We start from the raw sequence: 23,875 nt of genomic DNA, 5'->3' as shown, positions 1-23,875 counted from the left end.
TCTGACTCCCTTAAGCAGTGGGACTGTTTTTGAACACACATTTCCACACAAACATAGACCTACATCAGAAAGAATCCAAAGAAATTACACCCAAATCTACATTTTATCCCCCTTTATTCGTTTATTAAAGAGAGAGAAAGAGAGGGAGAACATATCTACAATAGAGACTTAAGCAGATTTTAAAATAGTAATCATCCCTGCTCTGCAGGGGACCCTGGAGCACTATGTGTGTCTAGATGGATTAAATACTTTTAGCACCAGATTTCGCCAAACTGTACTTCCCTGGATTCTTCAGTAAAGCTATATTACACTGATACGCTGTGAACAGATATGGATATAGATAGAAATAGGTGGAAAGATAACTTTCATTTTAAAAAGTCAGCACTTTCTCATCTTTTCTACCTGGGAGAAAATCAGGGGGGGATGGACACACAGCAGAATATGTATGTGCTGTCTACATGAAAATGGTCACAGTAGGAGGATTCCCAAATGAGTGTGGTAAAGAGGAATCAATTTTCAGTCAGGTTATTTAAAACAATTTACTTTTGAGTTGTAGCTGTTGTTAACTCAGAGGTCTCCTGATTGCTTAGAAGAAAGGAGCTGCCTGCAATAGACAGAACGTGTAGTGAACCAACAGGGAAGGAAATAAACTATGCTAACAAGATGGTCTTTTCTTTAAAAAGGCAAAACAAGCACTTCAGAAATCAACAATACTGTAGCGTGCTGAAAGAACTCCACTCCGGCAGAATGAGCAAGATTGGAAGGAAACAGGAAAGATCAGGAGGAACCCTACTGTCTTAGTGAGATCACCAAGCAAAGGATGCTGTTTTAGAATACAACCAGGATGGTCATGGGGTGATGGCCACTTAGGTCTAATCTGCACTGCAGAAATAATGCAGTTTGCTACCACTTTGCCATAGCTCAGTGCAGTATAGAAGAGGGAAATTCAGCAGGTGCTGCATGTCACCTGGTTGCATGACAAGCAACACCATTTGCAATCCCCTCACCTACACAAGTATTAAAGATACAAAAGGATACAAAAGCCACTTCCAGTTATGGGACTGAGAATCCTAATGAGGACAATCATGTCCCTGTACTCCTCAGAGGAAAGGTGGGGGACAAATAGGCAAGAAAGAAAGCTGAATGGTAAGAATACTTTGAGGATGGCCAGGGAGCCACATAGGCAAGATGATAGTCATGACAACAACTGGAACTATGTATAGCCAGATCAGGAAATAAGGAAATGCATTATTTCTAAAGGATGCTAAAATTAAAACCCCTCAAATTATTTTAGAACATGGAAGGACTGCTGCAGTGGGTCCAGGAGCCAAGGTTTTTGGAAAGGCCACATAAACCCCCTCAAAATGCCAAAAAAAAAAAAAAATTAAATAAAGCAAAGGCAGAAGTCATCACTGGTTCTCTTCTGGTTTTGACAATCTGGTTGTTCTTTTTTCTTTTTAAACTGTTAAATGGTGAGAGGGCCTGGAACCGATTTAAAAGGTGAATCATTGCTCCTGGCAACTTCGTGGAGAAACAATCCACCCTCCTTTTTTGCTAGGAAAAGGAAAATCTAGGAAGTCTTGAATGGTCAAGAGTCACAAAACCAACCTTGGGCGTCTGTGGCTGCTGCATCGCTGGAGATTTGGTGCTGTTTGGCACGGCTTTAACTGTCAGTTCCATTTTACAGAAGCCTGGGATTTGTAGTTTGTAGTAACGTGTGAGCTCTCTAACAGAGAACCTTAAACATCTCAGAAAATGACAAAACCTAGAATTCTATAGCATTGAGCCATGGCAGTTAAAACAGTGTCAAACTGTATTAATTCAACAGTGTCGTCTCTATGTACCCATAGGGCCACATTTTGCTCAACCGTGTTTCAGGGGTATAGATGAAGGAAAATTTAGGAGAGGGGGCGAATTATTATTTGGAGTGGCAATGCCTGCCTCTTTATTTATTTTTTTAAAAAAGTATGATATTCCTAGTCTTTACGTTCACAAAAATAATTCCCTTTACTTATATGGAACATGTAATATCACTACTTGTACCATATTACTTCAACCTTTTTCTCTGATTTCATGCCATTCTGGCTAGTGCGATTCTGGCAGTTAGTAGCCAAATGAAGTAACTTTTCCAAGCTCTGCATCCCTCCACTCACACAACTAAACCCATGCTGGAAGCAGCCTCATCAAATTAGCAATAGCTGGTAAGATACACTATCAAATTCCATTAAATTATTCTCCTTTTAATACAGTGGCTGTTTTGAAATCGCATCCATTTGCGTTTTCCTCCAGTTAAAAAGAGGCGGAGGGATAATATCAGTAATTCCATAGTCAAACCAAGAGTGATTGAATGATGCCACCATTATCAGGGATTTTGAATCTCTCTGTTCTGTGACTGATAGGAACACAAATGACTGGAGGGTGGGGGTTAATCCTTATTATTCTGGCTGGTTTTAAAATATTCCCTGTTTGTTTCTTTTCAGTTACTCAATATGATGGCCTACAAGGGACAAAATTGAACACACACACACTGCAAAGGCATTAAAGATTAACAACTGAATCATTAAAATTCATAAAACAGCCTCACATATTCTCTCATCACACTGTTCCAGCAGCATTTAGTGTGTGAATTCTGCATGCAGATGTTTATAGGATTCTGCAAGTGGAGTGGGTTTTTCAATCACAATTGTGTTTTCTTTTTTCTGACTCTACGCTGTCCACAGAAACACACACACAGACGCACAGACACCACTCCTCTTGCCCATCACATTTTGCGAACAGCTGACAACCCCCAATGAGCAAATATTTATCAAGGTCATCTGATGCCGACTGTGGCATCGTAACCCAGATTTGGATCCAGAGCATAATGAAGAACTTGATTTGTGTACATGCAGTTTAGTGCTGTGTCTTAGGAAATGTAATCAACATAGGCTCAAGGGATTGGTAATGGGACACTGAGCTTTTCACTTCTAGGTCACTGGACAGAATCCAACTCGGTTGATTAATGACTGGCCAAAAGCCGTTGCCATCTGACAGCTACTTGGGTGACGCTGAACAAGATCTTTTCCTATCCAAACTGAAGTGGAGAAAAAGTGGTCGGGAAAATCAGAACCCTAAAAAGGATGTTGCTTTTCCCTCTAGGCTTACAGTGAAAGTGAGAGGTGGATAGAGTATCAAAGATCAAATGAATAAAACCCAGAACAAGGAAAACATCCTGATACTGGACAATGGAATAGATCCCCCATCTCATAGACAATCTCAAGAATGGTCTCAAGAACCTGACTTTATCCCCAAAAGAGTTCTTAGCTTAAATCACTTTCTGAAATCTTGTATCAGGCAGTACATTGCTGATGTTACCAGATGAACATTAAAGCATTCACGCATGGGGCCCATGGTGGTGGGTGAATAAGTCATATTGCTTTTCAATACATGGTGGCACAATATTAGCTACTGAGCATTAATACAGCTTTATACAAGTCCAACTATATGGCTTCTCTTCCCCCCCACCCCTCAAAAAAAAACCCCACCTAGAAATGATATTTTGAGGATATCAAGTGAGACTTCACTGGGTTTCTGCCTTTTGGCTTTTGCTAGATTTCTGCAAAAACAAAATGCAGGCTAAACAATATACTGTTTGGGGGGGAGAAGGATGCAGGAAGCAGCTTTTGAACTATTTAACAGATTGGAAGCCTTAGTATAAGACAAATAATAAAATAAAAGCTGGTGGGTGTGCATCCTGCCTTGGAGAGGAGTGACTGATTAACTCTCCCCTGAGACATCTAATACGGACATGATACTCGACTGAAGCATCTGCTGCTTGATTTAATATGGCAGCACTAGGTAGCATTGCATTAAACAAAGCAATTAACCAGCAACTGCACCAATCAGCCTTTGTGTCACAAGTCCCTGTAACTTAAGCACAATTTATTCTCCAGTCCCTGGACTTCTGCCTTGCCAACTCAGTAATAGTGGTGCCCATTAAAAAGGTACAGGGTAACTGTACAGGGATGCCACCGGCTATGTTTCCTGTAAAAATAGGATCTATCACCAACTGTTGCCACCTCTTTGTTAACTCATTTCCTAAGCTGCCTCCATTCATCTAGAACAAATGCACTCACATTGCACTGTCAGGTAGGCAGAGGCTGAAGGCGAACGGCCGAGACTGTTGCTTGGAATACAGGTGTATTTGCCAGCATCTTCAGGCTTGACTCGGAAGATGATCAGTGTCCCATCAATCAGGATCCGAACCCTCAGCTTTAGGTCACTGCAATGGAACAAGATGAGAAGGGGGCAAAAAAGTTTCAAAGATGGGGAAAGGAGCAGAAAACACATAAACATCAGTGACAGTGTGTGCTACGGGTAAGAGTCAATTATCTTCCAACCAAACTCACTCTTATGATGGACGATCTCTGACATGTACACAAAAGTAAGGAAAAAAAACCAAACTGCAATTCTCAAAATCCTTAGAGGACTCTGGAGGTAAATCCAATTTGGATTCTATCTACATATATATGTGACCATTCTTTTTTATGAAAACCTACTTCTTTTAAAGGGAGCCAATGCGGTTTCAGTGATGGGCCTAAGACTATGGGAGGCCAAGGTTTGAATCTCTGCTTAGCCATGGAAAACTACCAGGTGACCTTGGGCATGTCACATTCTCTCAGCTTTAAACAAAGGCAATAGTAAACCTCCTCTGAACAAATCTTGCCATGAACAGCCTTAAGATAGGATTGTCACAAATCAGAGTCAGCTTGAAGGCAAGTAACAAAAACAAATTCCTTTTTTAAAAATCCTAGGAGACTGAAATTGTGTAACACATCTGGATTGGTCATTGCACCAGGGGGACAAGAGATTTAAATGCATTGTCAGCTCTCACGAAACATGCAGAGTGACAAACTTTCTCTCCTTAATCCACCTTGCAGGGTTATTGTATGAAGAAGGGAGGAAAAAGAGGGAGTGCCCTGAGCAAACTAGCACAAGGATAAAACCTGTGGATAAAACCAATCAACCTGTGCTGATTCAAATCATTCCTGATCTGTGGGCAAACAGAAGCCTTCTGAAGTGTGGGAAGAAGAAGATGGCACACCTCACATCCATAGTGCACCAGATGTTTGCAAAAAAGCAAGTATTAAATCATTTATGGGCAGTCTGATTCTGGGTCAGGGTTTCAAACTCAGCACGATATGCTCTCTTGCTGCATACACATTAAAACTGACCTATGAAGTGTGGAGATGCACTCTATCCTGGTCATAATACAGTGGCATAGAAACTCAGCTGACCTTGGATCAAAAGCTGGAAAAGTTACTTTTTGGAGACTACAGCGTCCAGCATTTCCCATCCAGCACAGCCAGTGGATATCTAGTTCATCCCAAAAGTTTTGTTCCCATGGGAATTCTGGGAGGTACAGGAATGACAGTTGCCAAAAAATAAATAAATTGGAAAGGTGTGTGTGATCAGAGCAATGAGGCTCCGGCATATTTCATCCTCTCCTTAAAAAGTTCGATCCCTCATACCTGTAAAAGCCTCTACTCCCATCCCAGCATCTGCTGCTTGAGGCAGCTGCCTCACTGCTATTGTGTGAATGAAAATCTTACAAGATACAGCCATTTCCCTCATATGAAAAAAAAACCTCTCTTCAGAAGGATAACCTTATTTCCCGATGTACCTTTCCATCAGAATTGCCCCAAAGGCCTTTTCCCAATGAAGAAAGTCCATGGAGAAATGGATGTTGCAGGGGAAAACTGCAAAGTTGAAATGCACAGATCCAGGGGGTGACCCACTGATGTTTTCCTGCAAAATTCATGTTGGTTTTGTAATTCTCCTCAAAATTCTCTATATTCTCCTACAGGGTTGGGTTTTTTTTTTGTTTTGTTTTTGTTTTTTTTGTTTCCTAGAAGAAAAAATATTACATCTGAACTGGACTGAAAGGCTGTCCCAGGGAGAACAATTCCACTTTTCTGCCAGGTTTTTTTAAAAGAACACTATGGGTCTTTTCAGGACAACTGATCCTCCCCAAGGGGCTGGATTAACTAGCATGATAATGTTCCAAGGAGCAGAGGAACACATTCATATTCAGATTCCTGCTGTGCTTTAATTATTTCAGTTTCCCCGATTTGAAAAGCATGTTTTGCTTGTTCCTTGAAGTGATTTTTTCCGAAATTCCTCACTACTCGTCATATGTTGCCGGGCTCCTGATCACAAAGCAATGAAGTGGAGCTCATGCTCCCAGCTGGAAGAAATCATAAACAATACTGATAATCCTGGCCAGGAAAAAAGAGACAGACAGATAGAATATCCCCTAGACTGCAAGATACTGCTCCGTGGGATAGGATTGTGCTAGTTTGTTATAGCAAGAACAAGACGCCTGTGGCATCTTAAAGATAAGCAAATACGTTGCAGTGTTAAGATTCCAGGGGCCAAAACTCACTTTGTCAAATGCATGAACTGGTTTTGCTAAACTGGTAGATATGCACACACATACATGGCTGCAGGTTAAAGATAGACATTCCTACAAACACATTAGAGTCAACATCAGAAATGTGGCCAATGCTGATCTTACCTGGCAAATCCTAAGAATATATGAGACCCAGTGGGAGATATTTGAAATCTTTTCCTGAGTGCTGATGTAGAAACGGCTCCCAACAAACCTATGATCTGCATATCAGGAACCAGCACTGTGAATATGCACATTCTTCCTCTCTCTTCTTTGTCAACGTTAACCATGTCTTATATCTAAATGGACATCATGGTTTATACTAACCATGGTTCCCTCAAGCACCAGTATTCAAAAACATGGTCTGAAGTGGGTTTTCTTTTGAGGAAGCTATACATTCACCAGACATTTGCATCCACTTCTTGGTATGGGTTTGTTTGGCTTTTTACATTTATCTTTCTTACATGGTTTAATGCCAGTTACCAATAGATGATGGAAAATAAGACTTTTACTAAACATGCAAGCTTTGACACTTACAGGTCAAAATTTCTGAGACTCTTTCTTCTGAGATTATTTTTTAAAAATCAAGTTTAACCAATAAAGGTGAATAGTCACCCTGCTGCTTACAGTTTGCCATAATACTAAAAGATCTACCATTTTTTGATAGCAACTCCAGTCATCAGATGAAGTGAGGGTCGCTCTCTCCCCGCATGGTACAGTGGCGCCCAATTTAGTGTACAAAACAGAGACAAGCAGAATACATGGCTTATCGGTGCAGGAAAAAAGGAGACTCAAAATGTAATCTTCTCTCCCATCCTGTTTCGCAAGCAGGTCCTTCAGCAGGATCAGACCACAATAACATGGGAGAGAAAGAAAAGCCAAGCACCAGGTTTTGAACTCACTTCTTAAAGTACACATTCTCTTCTTCCCAGTACCAAGTGTAGGTCAGGTTGCCTGGATATGCCTCGGCCTGGCAGGTGAACATGGCATCCTGGGAGATGTTAACCGTGATGTTCTCTGGAGGGGAAACGATGAAAGGGGGTCCTGTGGGAGAGCAGGAGACAAACAGTTACCGCAGCAGCTGAAAATGGGAATATGAGCTCATAGCTACAGCAGCGCACTGCTAGCTGTGTGAGGAATGGAGATACACCAACCAGCAGCCACTTGTATCTCACACAGCCAAGCTCAATTGGCCCTTCTTTTCCTTCAGATCGCATGAAGTTTGCAGACTCTCTTGTTAATGCTATAAGGAGGTCCCAAGCCCTTGTCCTAGTAGACAAGGACCATCGCATGGCAGGAGAGCATAGACTATGCCTGAAGAACTGATACCACTTGACACCACTTTAACTGCTATGTCTCAGTGCTATGGAATATGTAGTTTAACGTTCTCTGCCAGAGAGCTCTGATGTCACAACAAACTACAAAGCAGTGTCAAACTGCATTAATTCTACAGTGTAGATCAGTGTTTCCTAGACATTTGAGCCAATAATCAGGAATTCTGGGAGCTGAGGTCCAAAACATCTGGGGGAACAACGTTTAGGAAACACTGGTAGATGCAGCTAAACATCAATTTGCATTTCATTGTATTTTTAAAATGTATTCTCTACTGTTGTAATCCACCCGATTATTTGTGATTGAGTGGGCTATAAATAAATTATTTATTATATTATATTATATCATATTATATTATATTATTATTATCTCAGAAAATGACAAATCCTAGGATTCTGTAGCATTGAGCCATGGCAGTTCAAGTGATGTCAAACTGAATTAATTCTGCAGTGTGGCAGCAGCCCATGACTGCAGACAGTTCTGCGTTCATTTTCTAACATCTGTATTCTATTAGAACAGGCCCAAGACATTTTGTTGCCGGAAACAAAGAACAAGGGGGTGTTTGCCCACCATCAACATGACTTTCATTCTGTGAACTGGGCTTGAATTTTTTTCAAAACTGGCAATGTGACAGTGTCCTTTACTGCAGTGTCACTCAAAGTGGTGGTCCCTGGACCTGTGTACCAGTCCCTGAGCTGTCAGGAGTTGATCTCTGGCTAGTTTCTAGAAAATTAAGAAACAATTGTATCCAATGGACACAATTTTTGTGTCAGTCCTTGGCACATTGGGAAAATATAACTGCTAGTCCCCCATATCAGTTAGCCTGAGAAGCACTGTTCTACTGCGCTTGAAGGTAACAGAGAAGCCCAGGAGGCTTTGTGACACTCATCTCTCAGATTTAACCTCTTGTTGCCAAATCTGAGCATCTATTACTACCTCTAAAACCACCTCTTTGGACCTAATGATAGGTCCAACCTGTGGGACTTGTAAGACCCAAGTAGAAAACCCTGTCACGCAAGTGGCCATCCAGGTTGACAGTGCTATACTCCATGGAAAAATAGATTATGATTTCCCAGTTGAACACAAAAACCCACTGGAGGGGGGCTAAACAGACTGCCCCTTTTGAGTGGCCTGCTGCCGTTCCTTTCAGCGCCAGATCAGGGCTACAACAACTACATGCCGCAGCCTCAATCTGGCCTTTCCCGGACACTAAAGGGAATGGCAAAATGCCGCTCCTTTTTGCACCAGAGAAAAGGTGCTTTTGCTGCCAGAGTAGCAGTTTCTGGCACTCCTTTTGGCACTGTGTCATCTGGATGCAGCGCCAAAGGAGTGCCATAATGTCGCACTGGGCAGTTGGGTGCACAGTGTGACGGCAGTATCAGGGCAGCGTCGGGGCATGTGTCATGCAGATGCTATGCCCCACTCTGCCCTGAGGCCAGCGTAAAATGCCAGTCTGTTCAACCTCTGGGTGACCTTGGGAGAGTCAAACTCTCTCAGCCTCAGAGGATGGCAATGGCAAACCTCCTCTAAATAAACTTACCAAGAAACCCTATGATAGGTTCACCTTAGGATCGCCAGAAGTCAAAGATTACTTGGAGGCACACAACAGCAACACAGCTTTAGGAATGTGCCTGTGTATCTGTTATTATGGTTTTATGTGGCCTTCTTTGAAGACCTCAGAAAAGTTACTCTTTTTGACTAGCACTGCCAGAATCTGTCAGCATTGCCTAAAGCATCTGTGCTAACAAAAATTATGTTGTCCAGTAACAAGCAATTTAGCTGCAAGTCAGTGTTTCTGATTCAATTTTCTCAGATTCGGAAAGGTGCCTTATGCAAGCCACTGTTTATCAGCAACAGACCATCCCTTCCACCTCTATCTCCACCCAGCTTCTACATTACTGGGAAAATGCTACTACATAGGTTTGCAGTCATGATTACTGCTGTATGAGAAGTGCTTTGAACTTTCTGAAGTGCTACATAAGTGATAGTTTCTGAAGTGCTGCTATTATTATTTACAGCCCAATTTCAGCATTTAGCAAAGGGCAGTTTTAACATGTAAGGGCATTATTACACGAATGCAAAAAGGAAAGAAACAGCTAGATTTTATCCTTAGACTCAAATGGCATATTTATGGCTTTATCAACAAGGCTACAGGATTGCTGTAGCTCCACAATGGCTTCCTCAGTGTCTCAGATCTTAAATTCTGAAAAGGATAAGAAGGAGGATGTTTCTAGTCCTCAAGGCTACATTCTTATTGGTCTTACATTCCCCATCAGTCTTCTAAGGTAGCACATGCATTGACAAATAAATACTTTTGTAGAGCTGTGTGGCCAACAGTTCATTACGTGAAGCTCTTGCTAATCTGCAGGTGGAAAAGCCAAACCTGTGGAATTTCTAGCACAACTGCTAAAGGTGCAGAAGAGTTCCCAGAAAGAAATCAAACTGAATTTGTCAACCTGATTAAATAAAGTGTGAGTGTATGCGTGTGCACCTGCACACACGCATGCGAACACACACACACACACTATGTAGATATAAAAATATTGAAGGATAGCCCCTACAGGCACGAGATCCTGTCTGATCTTGGAAGTTAAGTTGGGTTGTACCGAGGATTAGTATGTGGATGGGAGACCATCAGTAAATACCAGGTGCTGTAAGACTATATTTCAAAGGAAGGAACTGCCAAAACCACCTCTGACTATTCCTTGCCAAAGAAAACCTTTGAAATTCAAGGGGTCATCATAAGTCGACAGGCGACTTGAAGGCACAGACACACAGACTTCAGTTAACTATGTCCATATCAGCAAAGCCCTATGTGACTGGAAACACTGTGTACTGAGACCTCCACATTTGCTGGGATTAGGGGCACAGGAACCCCCTGACAGTGAAAAAAATGCAAATTAAAAAAGGCTATTTTCGTATGTGAGAAAACACTTCTCTAAGAATCTGTAAGTCCTGCAGTGCAACTCCACGGTCAACATCTACCAGAGGTTGACCATGGGATTACACCAGAGGACCTATAAATGCCTAAAGAAGTGTTTTCTCTAGGAATCTCTAGGTCTTCCAGTGCAACTCTATGCTCAACTTCCAGCAGAGTTACACTGGAGAACCTAGAGATTCTTAGAGAGAACATATTAATCAAATCTGCAAATAATGAAATCCACCAAAGTCAAAGCTGCAGATGAGGAGGGCCAACTGTACAAAGAACTGTACAAAGTAATGTTAGAGAACAACATTACTACTGAAAGGGATTGGGGGGAAGAATTGTATTCCATCTCCTCCAGGGGCAAAAGCTGACCATTTTTTAAAACAACATTGTTTACAAAGGGTGGTGGCTCATTAAATTGGGAAGCACAGCTATTTTTGCTCTCTACTTCATTTCAGTTTTGAATTCAGTCCCTCTAGACTTATCTTTAAAGAGGGTGAAAGGGAGGTGAATAAAATGAATGACAGCTGCTTGTAACTCAGGATGGCTATTTCATCTGCCTGACAGGCAATACCACAAGGGTATCCCAATTAAATGTGTCTTTTTTTTCTGTGATACTAAGAGGAAGCAGAGACATTAACTGCCACTACTATGACGGTTATCTACCACGAGTACACTTAAACGCATTCAGCATTCCTGAAAGGTCCTGGGAGTTTTAACAGAGGAAATTCCCAATCTTCCGGCTACTCACCTCCATGCAGCCTAAGCCCACATGTCCCAGTAGTGAGAGGTCCCATGCCTCTTGTCTCTCTCTGTGTGTTTCACACACCACACATGTACACAACCACAAAGAGACAATCCAAGATGGGAACTGCAGGCCCACCACATCTGAGGACACACATGTTTGTCTACCCTGTTTTAGGGTCACCAAGAGATTAAACACAGGGATGGGGATATGCAAGTGAAGTACACTTGTGTTAATAACATGTGCACCCCTAGATGTGATGGTCAGCAATTCCCATAATCTGTTACCCAGCATCACCAATAGTGAAGAATGCTGAATATTGTAGTCAAGCAACATCTGGAGGGATGTGTGATTCCCCAGGGGTTAAAAAAATATTTGGTTTTTTTCATAACTGGTTACTAATATCTACTTGTCAAGTGGCCTAGGTACACTAAAGGCACCAGATCTTGCCTGATCTTGAAAGCCAACCAGTATCAGCCCTGGTTAGTACTTGCAATGAAAACCATCAATGATTCCCGGGTGCTGTAGATTATATTTTTGAGGAAGAAACTTGCAAAGCCACCTCTGAGTATTCCTAGTCTAAGAAAACCCAATGAAATTCATGGGGTCGCCATGAGCTGACAGGCAACTTGAAGGCAAAACAAAAAACAAAAAACCCAAATTCCTAAAAGTAATATTGCCTAGTTCAGATTATAATTTCAAGATTGTGCACTTTGAATTCAGTTTGCACCTGTAAAGATAAACTGAGTATTTTTACTGCTTCAAATGCTACTCTGTTAGTGGGGAGAAGGGCCATGTACTGTACATGCTTTGGCTGCAGAGGGTTAAAGCGTCTCAAGCTGGGAATGACCCCGGCCAAAGAACTGCTGTCAGTCACAGCAGAGAGCAGAAGACACAGGCCAGTTTAGCTGCATACACTGGACAGCGAACTGAGAGCAGCCTGCAGCAACCTCCCAGCATAAACCCCATTGTCAAGGACAGGAGAAAGACTGTGTGTGGCCTCAGAGGACTGACAGCTGCTGAAAGCTTATGCTTCCTCCCTTCCAAAAAGGACTCTGTCAGAGCTGCCAGCCATTCTTTTTGCATTGCTGCAGAAAAGAGCATCCCTCACTTATCCCAGGGACATAAATCTTCACATATTTTGTCCTTGCATGCATGCAAGGACACATGCTTTCTGTAGTTTTTTACTGGCTGCACAAATTCTTTTGCATAATCTCAATTCGGCAGGGATATTCCTGATTAATCCCCTGCCATGCTGCCTTTTCAGATGCTTTAAAAATGTCCCAGTTTCTCCCTTCTACTCCTACTTTCTGCCTTTGTCCTCGGTTTACCTCCACTGGTGCAAACTAAGTTCAAAGTGCAAAAGCAGTTTTCCCTCAATTAATTTAGTAGAAAAAGAAAAAATGTTGGCAATGGAATCTTGCCTTCCCTGGAAACTAAGGCAAAAGCAAACTGTATGTTACAGCCTCTCCTAATTTATGTGTTCTTACTCATTAATAGCTTTGGCCATCTTAGTCACACTCCAGTGTTGTTTGACCCCATGTGTCCAAGTTTTCATCTGTAAAATGTTGGAGGGTATGCTTTTGTGCAGAAATGCATATAGGTTTTTCTGCCCAGAAATGTTTTTCCCCCTGTGCAAAAGAATACATTTCCAAAAAAATAAATTAAAAAATCACATAAACTGTTTTAGTGCACATTTTCTGAACAGAAAAAACCATGCATAGACTATTCCCTGTACATAAAATATATTTTCTATGCAATCTGCCCCCCTCCCAACAAAGGCACACATTTTCTGTAAGTGTACTGCTTTGCAAGACTTCTGTGGTCCTTCTCTGCCACCGCTCCAAAAACCTGGAATGACCTTCCGGAAGAGATTTGCCAATTATCCTCACTCGAGGCTTTTTAAAAGGTGACAAAAACCTTTCTCTTCCGGCAGGCCTTCCCTGATTGATAATGTTCAGAACCATTTGAATCCCCCTCCTTTTATTATTTTTCTTATTTGCAGTTTGTTTTTTGTTTTGTTTTTTAATTTTGATGTATTGTTATGTGCTTTTTAACCATGTTTTACTGTTTAATTTTATAGTTGGGAGGGAGGGTTGGGCCGGGGTCTTGTGGGGCTTGTTGGTTTTATTATTGTGTATTGTATGAACTTTGTTGTTACCCGCCTCGATCCTCAAAGCGGAAGAGGTAGGATATAAATACATTATTATTATTATTATTATTATTATTATTATTATTATTATTATTATTACTGGAGCTATTCCCTCTTGGGTCTCCCAAGCGTTTCCCCCACACTTTTGCAGATGAATTGCCCTGGAAAGGCTTCCCAAACAATGAAAAATCTTGAGACATGTCTGTTTCTTTCTAACTTCCTGAGTGTCAGCAAACCATTTTTAATTCTGGGAAACAAAAACGAATGAATCTCCTCCTTTCCGCCTCAGTATCTTGGCTCTGTGCACATAATTATTTCATGATCATTTGTTTGCTTCCTTCCAAGCTGGCCATGGGTTTCTGGGAACTGTACTCCCAAAAGTAACTCTTATAACAGGACACTGTCAACTCTAACTATAAGTCCTCTCACCGCCCATCCCCATCTTAAGGCTCTTTGATGGCTCAGAATTATCTAATCAATACACCAATAATACAACTCCCAAAACACCTGCTAAGCAAACAGGATGGAAGGACGGGAGGGTCTATTATAGATGCAGACACACAGGCGATCAATAAGGCATGTCTCTCCCCCAAGGCAAGGCAAAGCCGGGGCTGTCCCACTTTCAGCCTGAGAACTTTCCTACTGCAAAACCCTCTAAGCAGGGACAGAAAGCACATCAGCCCTTCCTCCCTACTCTGTCCTTTGCATCTCTCACATTGTTCAGCTGAGCTGGCAGCCTTCACCATTATTTAAATGTCTAGGGTTTGGACTTAATTCTCTTGTTTATTTATTGATGGCATTTTGGATGGTTCCACCCCCCTTCTTTTTTTAATGGATGATTGGAAAGGGGCCCAGCTCACTGGCTGGAGGTTATATGGTCATTTGCTCAAGAGTCACCTTCAAAGAGATTCATGTGGTTAACTCTTCTTTAATGGGAAACACAAAGTAAAATGCACACTCCAAGGAGATGAGGTGGGCAATGTCATCTCTCCACAAAATGCCCCTTATTATAATTGACATAATTTGCTGCCAAGGCCCTTGTGACTAGTACAACATTCCTCCATGCCCTCTGAGCCCAATAAAACAGATTCCTCATATGTACGCACGTAGTTTAACCCAGCATGGAGTTCAACTGTGGTATTTGCTTCCAGCGAATGTGGTGATAGCAGCTGAGTTGAACAGCTTTAAAAGGGGATTAGACTTCTTATGATCCTCATCATTAACAGAGGAACATAAAGCCAGCATGGTGTAGTGGTTTGAGTGTTGGATGTTATCTTTCTCTTTCATCTCTCACTCATCCTCTTCTTCTTCTTCTCTCTCTCTCCCACATCCTCTTTTTTCTTCTTTCCCAAAACAAAAATTCATCTCCCTCATCATCTAGTCCCTCTGTTTCTCCATCCTCTGCAACTCCTTCTCTCAGTTCTTTTATTCTGTCTCACCTTCCCCACAATTCCTGGTCCTTTCCCTCCTACACTGTCCCCATATCTACTAACTACACTTGTCACATATACTCAACTATAAGTCGACTTCATGTATAAGTTGAGGGCAGGATTTGGATTTTGGTATGACCCATGGAGACATTGAGGGTAAAACATAGGCGCATGTAACAAAGGATCTAAAGGATGAAGCAAAGGAAAGCAATGCCAAAGAACTTACAAAATTCCAGCAGACATAACTGTTTGTGTTCACCCTAAAGGGTGGAAAGATGAGACAGCAGAGGGGGTGAGTGTTTCAGAGACAGAATACACTCTTGCCTTTCCTTTTTTAATAAGCGTTAAAGTACAGTACTTGCACTGATTCGCAAATAAGTTAACTCAGTTTTTTTGGGGGTCAATTTTTTAACTAAGATTTCTAGACATATACATGAGTTCAGTGCATCCGTGTCATATATGGTCGTGCCATATATGGCTTTCAGCTTACACTTGAAGCCGCACAGCGGGAGAAACAATGTCGCGTGTGCCCGTATATGCACAACACATGCATGCACCCCTTTGTTTTCAGTGGGGTTCGAACATACACATATTCCCCTTACACACGGGGGAGGGGATCGAGAACGGATCCCCCACATAAGGGAAGGGCCCACTGTATATACAATATCTTCTCCTTCTGTTTCTTAATCCATTCTCATTTACACTTTATCGCCCTCCTTCTGCCCATTTCCCAGTTCTCCTAGCTAGCTATATCTTCTTATTTATTATTCAGCTCTCTTTTTGTCTCTGTCGTCCTCTTTTTCATTCTGATTCCACTTCTGCTAGCTACACTCATCATCTTTCTTCTCCTTCCTTCCCTCTCCCAAAACAAACAAACCTTGAAATCATGACCAGAATATGTTAGAATCTCAGCAACTTAAAATTACAAATTCATTAAAATAAACAAGGTTTGCTTCATTGATAGGATTCCCTGAGGGTCTCTATACTCATGATTATCTATTATCATTATCATCAACATCATTATCACTGGCACTGTTATCCTCTTCTCCCACTCACTAAAATTTTGTTGAGATCTAAAATTTGATAGATCCTTTAAAAAACGAAGTAAGTTTTTAAAATAAAGACTTTCAGCTATCTACAGATATAAATATTATCTTCTTTTCATTTTCACTTGCAAGAAGGAAATACTCTCCCCCCCCCCCCCCGAAGCTAGGCAAGATTACACCATTTTTGCACACACTTCATTTGTTTTCCCACATCTTTGGACTTTTTTCTCCCAAAATGAATGACAAAGTTGCTTTTGCATGAATAAATCTTTTGCACACAAAATACTTGGGGAGGGGGAGCAGCTACATTGCTTTTGTACATCATTCAACTTTTTTTTACTGCTCCTGACAAAAATAAAGTGCTGGTCTTTTCACTCTTGTGCAAGGGTTGAAAAATGTCCAGGAAGCTGACTATTTCTCAGCAGGTTTTTTTAACGTTTCAAGACACTTTTTCTTGTCAAGGGCAAGAAAACTGGCAAATATTTTTTACGGCCCTTGTTCTATCGCTGTTTTTTTTGGTGTGCAATTTACATATTAGTAACATTTCTTAAAAGCCCCCTTTCCTCCTTCCTTACACTCCTTTGGCCTGGTATCGTTGCTTCAAAGGGAGAAGATTTTTGTGAATGGGACATTGTATCTTCATCATTTTTATGTTATGCTTCTACGTGGGAGCTTTAAGAGAGTGAGAATTCAAAGAAAAGGAAGAAGTCATTGTGCACGTAAAAAGGGGAAGCTATATGTAGGCCTATATAGTAGAAGTCTAGTATATACTAGGAGACTATCTGCTAAGCATGTACATTGGTATCCTCACATCTGTTGTCAGTCGGTACAAGGGGGGACTGCTGAGGGCGGCAGTGGTATCCAAAAGAAGACACTGGTCCTTCTGCTTTGCTGCAGCCATGGCTTCCTCCTCAGGAGGAGGCTGCCACCATGGTGAAGCTTGGAGGGGTGCACTGGTCCTTCTCCTTTGCCATGGTGGTGGCTCCTTCCTTGTTTCTCATTAACCTGCAGTAGGAGGAGGGCATGACTGGGTCTCATCCCTCTTCTGAGGTGTCACCAGGTGTGGGCTGCACCCTTTGGATCTCCTTGGTGGTGCCATTGGGCCTGTATACTAGACAGCCAGTGTATCGCAGAGGTCTGAGTGTTGTACTATGACGCTAGAGACCAGGGTTCAATTCCCCCTCAGCCATGGAAACCAACTGGGTGACTTTGAGCAAATTACATACTCGCAGCCCCAGAAAACCCTAAAATAGGTTTGCCATTAGTTGGAAATTACTTGAAGGCACACAACAACAACATACATTAGGCATACCACAAATGATGCCCTGCATCCAGAAAGCCAGTAACACATTTCTCTGTTCTTCGTTATTTTAAATATATACTAGGTTAACAGCTCCCAAATGACTAAATATTCCCTTCCTCCTGGAACGTGAAAAATCCAGCCAGCATACATCATGCTGAAGCAAAATAATATCCACAGCAGCAAAGTCTTTGACCGAAAGATTAGGACTGCGGCAAACATCCTGTTTTTAGATCATCTATAAGGATGGTCCAGTGCTAGAGATTACCTTGGACAAGCAAGCGGGTAGTGTGCACGGCCTCCCCCTGGATACTGTACGCACGGCAGGTGTAAGCGCCTCTGTCATTCCGACTGATAGAAGAAACAGTCAGGCTCCCATCCCTAACCTGAGAGAGAAGAAAATGAAAATCAACACACAAAGTCACTGCCAAGGCACAACCCCCCCTTGCCCAAGATTTGACTGGAGAATGAATGAATGAATGAATGAATGAATGAATCTTTATTTGTATACCGCTATTCCAATGATCACAGCTGTTTACAATCAATTAAAATATAACAACAATAAATCCAATAAAAGAAATCCCCCCACATTAGCAATAAATTACAGCATAAAAATATCCATCATTCAATCACCTTTTAAAACCATTAAAGCTAATAACACCAATGACACCAAAGACATCCATTACATTACAACAATATAAAGGAGAAGGATGGAATTAAAGGACATGGGGGAAAGCAAGACGGAAAAAGTGAGTTTTTAGGTTTTTCCTAAAAGACTCTAGGGAAGGGGCTGAGCGGAGCTCGACAGGGAGAGAGTTCCAAGCCTGTGGGGCCGAAGCAGAAAAAGCCCTATGTGCAGACTTCACATATCTCGTGTCAGGAACTCTCAAAAGCTGTTTCCCCCCCGACCGGAGAGTGCGGGGCGGATTGTATGGGGAGAGGCGGTCCTCCAAGTACCCTGGGCCCAAGCCATTTAGGGCTTTATAGGTTATAACCAACACCTTGTATTGCGCCCGGAAGCAAATTGGCAGCCAGTGTAGGTCCTCCAGTACCAGTGTTATATGACTGACTCTGGAGGTACCCGTAACCAGTCTAGCCGCCATGTTCTGAACCAATTGAAGCTTCTGAGTTTGGTACAAGGGTTGCCCCATGTAGAGCGCATTACAGAAATCGAGTCGAGAGGTTACCAGTGCGTGTACCACTGTTTCAAGGTCCCCCCGGCCCAGGTAGGGTCGCAGCTGGCGTATCAGCTGAAGCTGATAACAGGCGCCTCTGACTGTCGCATCCACCTGAGAAGTTAGGTGGAGCGACGAGTCCAGGAGCACCCCCAGACTACGAACAGTGTCCTTTACAGGGAGCGTGACCCCATTCAGGACAGGTGGAAAAATTTCCATTCCTGGACCAGGGGAACCTATCACAAGTACTTCTGTTTTCTCTGGATTCAGGCTGAGTCTGTTTTCCCTCATCCAGCCCATTACTGACTCCAAGCAGGCGTTGAGCGGAGAGATGCCATCCCTAGTCACTGCATCAGTCGGGGACACAGAGAAGACTATTTGGGTGTCATCAGCGTACTGATAACACCATGCCCCGTGTCTCCGGATGATCTCTCCCAGCGGCTTCATGTAAATGTTAAATAGCATAGGGGACAGAATCGCTCCCTGAGGGACCCCGGATATGAGGGCCCTCTTGTCGGAGCGACAGTCCCCCAGCTCCACCATCTGGAATCTACCCGAGAGGTAGGAACGGAACCACTGCAAAGCAGTGCCCCCGATACCCAACTCCCCCAGGCGCTCCAGAAGGATACCATGGTCGATGGTATCGAAGGCCGCAGAGATGTCCAAGAGCACTAACAGGGACACGCTACCCCTGTCCATGCCCAGACGGAGAAGGGCAAAGTCCTTTCCGCTTCCCAAAATGATCAGGCAAAGCTGGACCACAAAGACCCTTATGTCGTTGAGCCTTCTCAAGCATTATTAATCAGAAGAGTATGAAACTACCAAATATTAAGATAGGAATTAACACTAAGCCCTCCCATGAAAAAATAGAGGCTGACTGCAATCTATCCTATGCACACCTACTTGGGAATAAGCTACACTGAATGATTTTGCTTCCAAACTTTTCATCTTTCTGAATGTTTCAGTGATAATGAATAGGGAAAGTAATTAATAACAATTTGTCTGCCAAAGTAATTGATAAGTTGTCTGCTAGGGTTGCCTCTCCCACAAAAATAGGAAGGGGGGAAAACAATTCTGAGCTCCCTGCTCAGTACAGCTACAAATCCACACATTCACAAGTTTGCATAAACACAGGCCCAGAGCCAAACTACACATGGCACACACTGTGCCTCTGCATCTCCTCCCTATGCAAATAGCAGTTTGGGGAGGGATATTTTTTTGCCAGGACTGTAACTGTGGAGCAAACATTTAAGCCCCCCTATCCACCCCTGTTACAATCCCACGCCCTTGTCTGCAGATATGCTTTTCAAACATGTACTTGTTTAAATACAAAGATGTATTTTAACATCACGTATGCTTTGGCTGCCTACAGAAATACGCCAGGATGCCCAGGTACTGGTACTGGTAGCAGGAGACTGGGTGGGAACATGAAGCAGGACAAACTTTCAGGAGAAACAACATTTCCAGCTGACATTATACACACATCCCTTTTCACAACTATGATCCATCCTCTCTCCTCACCAGCTGGTGCCACCCTTCCCTGCTGTCATTACTTCACATCCTCCTACCCTCTGAATTTGTAACAAATGATTCCTAATTATTGCAAGAGTCAAATTATTTGCCCATTACAATTCACACAGAATTGGTGACCGTGTGAAAAGCAGAGGATTTGTAATGGATGGAAAAGAAAGCAGGAGATTTTTACAGAAACATCAGGAAAGTAGCTGCACCCCAGCAGTGTGGAGGCTCTAGATACTGTTGCAAATATGCTAATTCATGAATTCAGAGTGGAGAGTTTGGAAAGGTAAAAAAATCAGCAGCATCACTCATAAAATAGCATTTGCTGCCAAGGGCCCACTCAGCTTAATTATAATTCGGAAGAACTGCCAGGAGCTAGATTAAATACTTTGGTAGTTGGCTATCTTTGACTTGGAACATATATGCATAGTGGCATATTGCACATAAGTGGGGAATTCACTATCACAAGATGAAGTGGCGGATGACAATCTGCATGGATTTCAAAATGGGGAAAAGGTAATTCTTGGAACTCAAGGCTCTCAGTTGCTATTGGTTGGGGTGGCTATATTTGACCTCTAATACCACAGCCAGAGCAGTGAGAGCAAACATGGTGTAATGGATTAAGCATCTGACTATGACTGAAAATCAGGGTTCAGTTCCCCACTGAGCCATGATAATTCATTGGGTGTTCTTAGGTGAACCATACACTCTCAATCACAGAAAATCCCATGATAGGGTCACCTTAGAGTTGCCATAAGTCTGAAATGGCACACAGCAACAACCAGTAGCATATATAGCAGTCAGAGGGAGTGCAGTTGAACCCATGGCCTGCTGTCAGATTTCCCACAGGTAACTGGATGGCCACCGTACCAACACAATGCTTGACCTAATAGGTCTTATTTAGTGAGATTATATGAATCTGCCCAGTGCTATCTGCACAGTCATGTGTCCAATCCAGCATTATGTACTTGTCATAGACAGGAATTTTCCAAGATACTGGGTTGAGCTCTTTGCCAAATATACTTCCCAAGACGTGTGAATTAAAGATGCCTGCACATCATAATTAATAATAATAATTTGTTTTATTTATATACCGCTATTCCAAAGATCATAGCGGTGAACAGCAAGTAAGCTAATTAGCAAGTAAGCTAATTTGCCCCCAACAGTCTGGGTACTCATTTTAGCGACCTCGGAAGGATGCAAGCCTGAGTCGAGCTTGGGCCCTTTTGCTGGTCTTGAACTCGCAACCTTGTGGTTTTGAGTGAATGGCTGCAGTACAGGCATTTAACCACTGCGCCACCAGGGCTCCTAATCATGCATGCAGAACATGTGTGTACCACTAAGATATGGACCCTCAAATATCTTACCTGATATTTGTTGTTTTCATTCAAGAGGTCCCCTTCTTTTAGCCAGGTGACAGTCGGCTTTGGGTTCCCAAAAGCCATGCAAGTGAGGGTTATGCTGCTGCCTTCCTTCGCCTCTACGTATTGGGGGGGAGTTTCTGTGAAGGTGGGGGGAGCTGTCAAAGAGATAAAAAAAAGAGAAGATGTCTAAAGGTACCATGAGACATGGTCAAAGGCCGTGAAGTGCAGACAGGACACTGTGGAAGTTCAAATGCATGTGTGAGCAAAATGACAGCTGGTAACAACACCACCTTCTTAATTTTGTTACACTGTTATAAACATAGAAAGCCAGTGTGGTGTAATAATGTGCGTGCTGGAGTACATTTCTGGAGTCCAGAGTTCCCAGCTCACCTATGAAACTCATTGGGTAACCTTGAACAAGTCACATGCTCTCAGCCTCTGGTGAAGGCAATGGCAAACCTACTCTGCACAAGTCTTGCCAAGAAAATGCCATGGTAGGTTTATCTTAGGGTCGTCATAAGTTGGAAATGACTTGAAGACTCACAACATTAACAATAATTAAAATATTGTTATGAGCAACCTTGGCCTTGATTGAGTCCCAAAAGCATAGAATCCAACTTGCAGATAACTTCTAGCACAGTAGGTTCTGGAAAAAGAATCTCTCTGAAGGTCTTTCCTTGAAAAATGATGTCACTGCAATGGACATGAGCAGATAGTAGGAAGCAGGAGGGTAAATCAGCTTTCCCCTTGCCCCAGATGTTTTCAGTAATTTAACCAGGGATCCTAAGAAAATGTCATATGTATTGAAAGGATAAAGAGGATGAAGAGGGGTCCATATATTGTACTCACCACCCATTCACCCCACCATTACTGGATAATTGTCAAAAATGCACAGAGGCACTGCAGTGCAGATACTAATCTGCCTTTTGATTAAATAGTCTCTTGCAGAATTATAATAAAGGCCTAATCACAAATAGCTGTTAAGTCCAATTTCGTAGGAAGACATTCCAGCAATTTCAATTGACTCTGAAAAGAAATGATTTTGGGTAGCTGCCCTAACTAGATAAGATTTATTTTTTAAAAGGGAAAAATATATATAACTCAGCTAATATGCTCCTAGAGGGAAGTGTGGGGTGGGAAAGAGCTGGAAAGTGATTCCAAATACAAATATGATTGTGCTCACATGGCACTGCTGGATCTAGAGCATTAACATCTTGTTATTACAAGCCATGAGAAAATTGTTTACCATCATAATATAAAGGAGCCTCAACTTCCTTGAAAATGGAGACTTGTCACTGATGTGAAGGATGCCTCAAATTATTTAGGACTGGTATTTTAACATGTGTATTAGAGACATTATTACCATAGCTTCAGAATCTGCCCAATGCTATATACCCTTGGCATGCATGCAAGAAAAACTAGCCCTGTCTGAGAATGTCCAAAGTAGATGTCAGGAGCCCTTCCAGTTTCTGCAGTCCACTCAATTTTGACAAAGCAGAACAGTTCAAAAGCTCTGCAGAGCAGAAGCAAGAAGACTGACCTGCAAATGCTGCATATCCTGAATATCCAAGACCTGGATATCCAGCAAATGTTCCATATTCAGTCTGATACCACTGCAAGACACAATGTTATCTAAATTTCACAGCATCTTTCCACTGAAAATCCCAGGTGGGTAAAAAGTTTCTGCAAAACACGTGCAAGCTGTCTGAATGAAAATTCTCTCAAAGCAACTCAGCTTAATGGCTGACAGCCTTCCATATTGGAGAGGAATAAGGCAGGGAAAGGAATTTGCAATGCCAATGAACATTCTTCAATGGTGTATATTTACTAAGAGAAATTCATGGATCATCACCAAGTATTAACTTCTAGTATTTTTAATTTAAGTGCTGTTGAGGGAGGAGATAAAAGGGAGCAAAGTCCTCCATTTAGGCTCAAGGCAACCATTAGAAACCTCATTAGTTTTTAAATACACAACCAAATTCCAGCCTCTCCGTCCCCCATCCCTGGAGCAACTGAGCCACACACAAGTTAGTTTATTTCTCGCGATTCATTAAGTTTCCACAATGTAGACAGCCTCGTGGGTTTCGTTTTCCCCAGCCCACAATGCCGCAGTGTCTGAGCTGCCAGCTACATGGCTGGGGAAGTGTTAAACAGAATGAAATTCCAAGTTGCGCTGAAAAAAAAAACGGTTTGGCCATTTCATTATCTACAGTGTAAAGAGAGAGAGGAGGGAAGCAGAAAACTGTAAAGCTGAAATCTCAAGGTCATTGCTCAGGCACAAGAAAGGGTTGTTCTCATGTCATCTCTGTACATTGGTTACAGTGCTGAACATACACATTCCCATGCTCCACACCAACACACACACACACACACACACACACACACCCCAGGAGTGGTACTTCCATGAAGGTGGAAATGGATGTTCTCATGATTTTCAGCTTTAGCTTCTGAGACCAA

The 23,875-nt window shown here is 42.3% G+C and overlaps 1 protein-coding gene across 5 annotated transcripts in view; it reads right to left on the bottom strand.

Annotated features, from left to right (window-relative positions):
- Positions 1-23,875, bottom strand: part of IGSF9B (immunoglobulin superfamily member 9B) — a 140,086-nt gene that overhangs the window by 56,023 nt on the left and 60,188 nt on the right. For all 5 annotated transcript variants that reach the window (XR_006104830.1, XM_042477404.1, XM_042477405.1 and 2 more), the window contains exons 4-7: positions 21,422-21,573; positions 17,630-17,747; positions 7,333-7,474; positions 4,116-4,261 (exon numbers count right to left, since the gene is read on the bottom strand). Coding sequence is in view for 4 of the 5 variants with exons in the window: in XM_042477404.1 (XP_042333338.1) it covers positions 4,116-4,261; positions 7,333-7,474; positions 17,630-17,747; positions 21,422-21,573 (558 nt within the window). In the remaining variant the exon portion in view is untranslated. The remainder of the gene's footprint in view (positions 1-4,115; positions 4,262-7,332; positions 7,475-17,629; positions 17,748-21,421; positions 21,574-23,875) is intronic.

This window comes from Sceloporus undulatus, chromosome 6 (assembly GCF_019175285.1).
Source record: "Sceloporus undulatus isolate JIND9_A2432 ecotype Alabama chromosome 6, SceUnd_v1.1, whole genome shotgun sequence".
Taxonomy (NCBI): domain Eukaryota; kingdom Metazoa; phylum Chordata; class Lepidosauria; order Squamata; family Phrynosomatidae; genus Sceloporus; species Sceloporus undulatus.
This window is presented reverse-complemented; position numbering and strand designations above follow the sequence as displayed.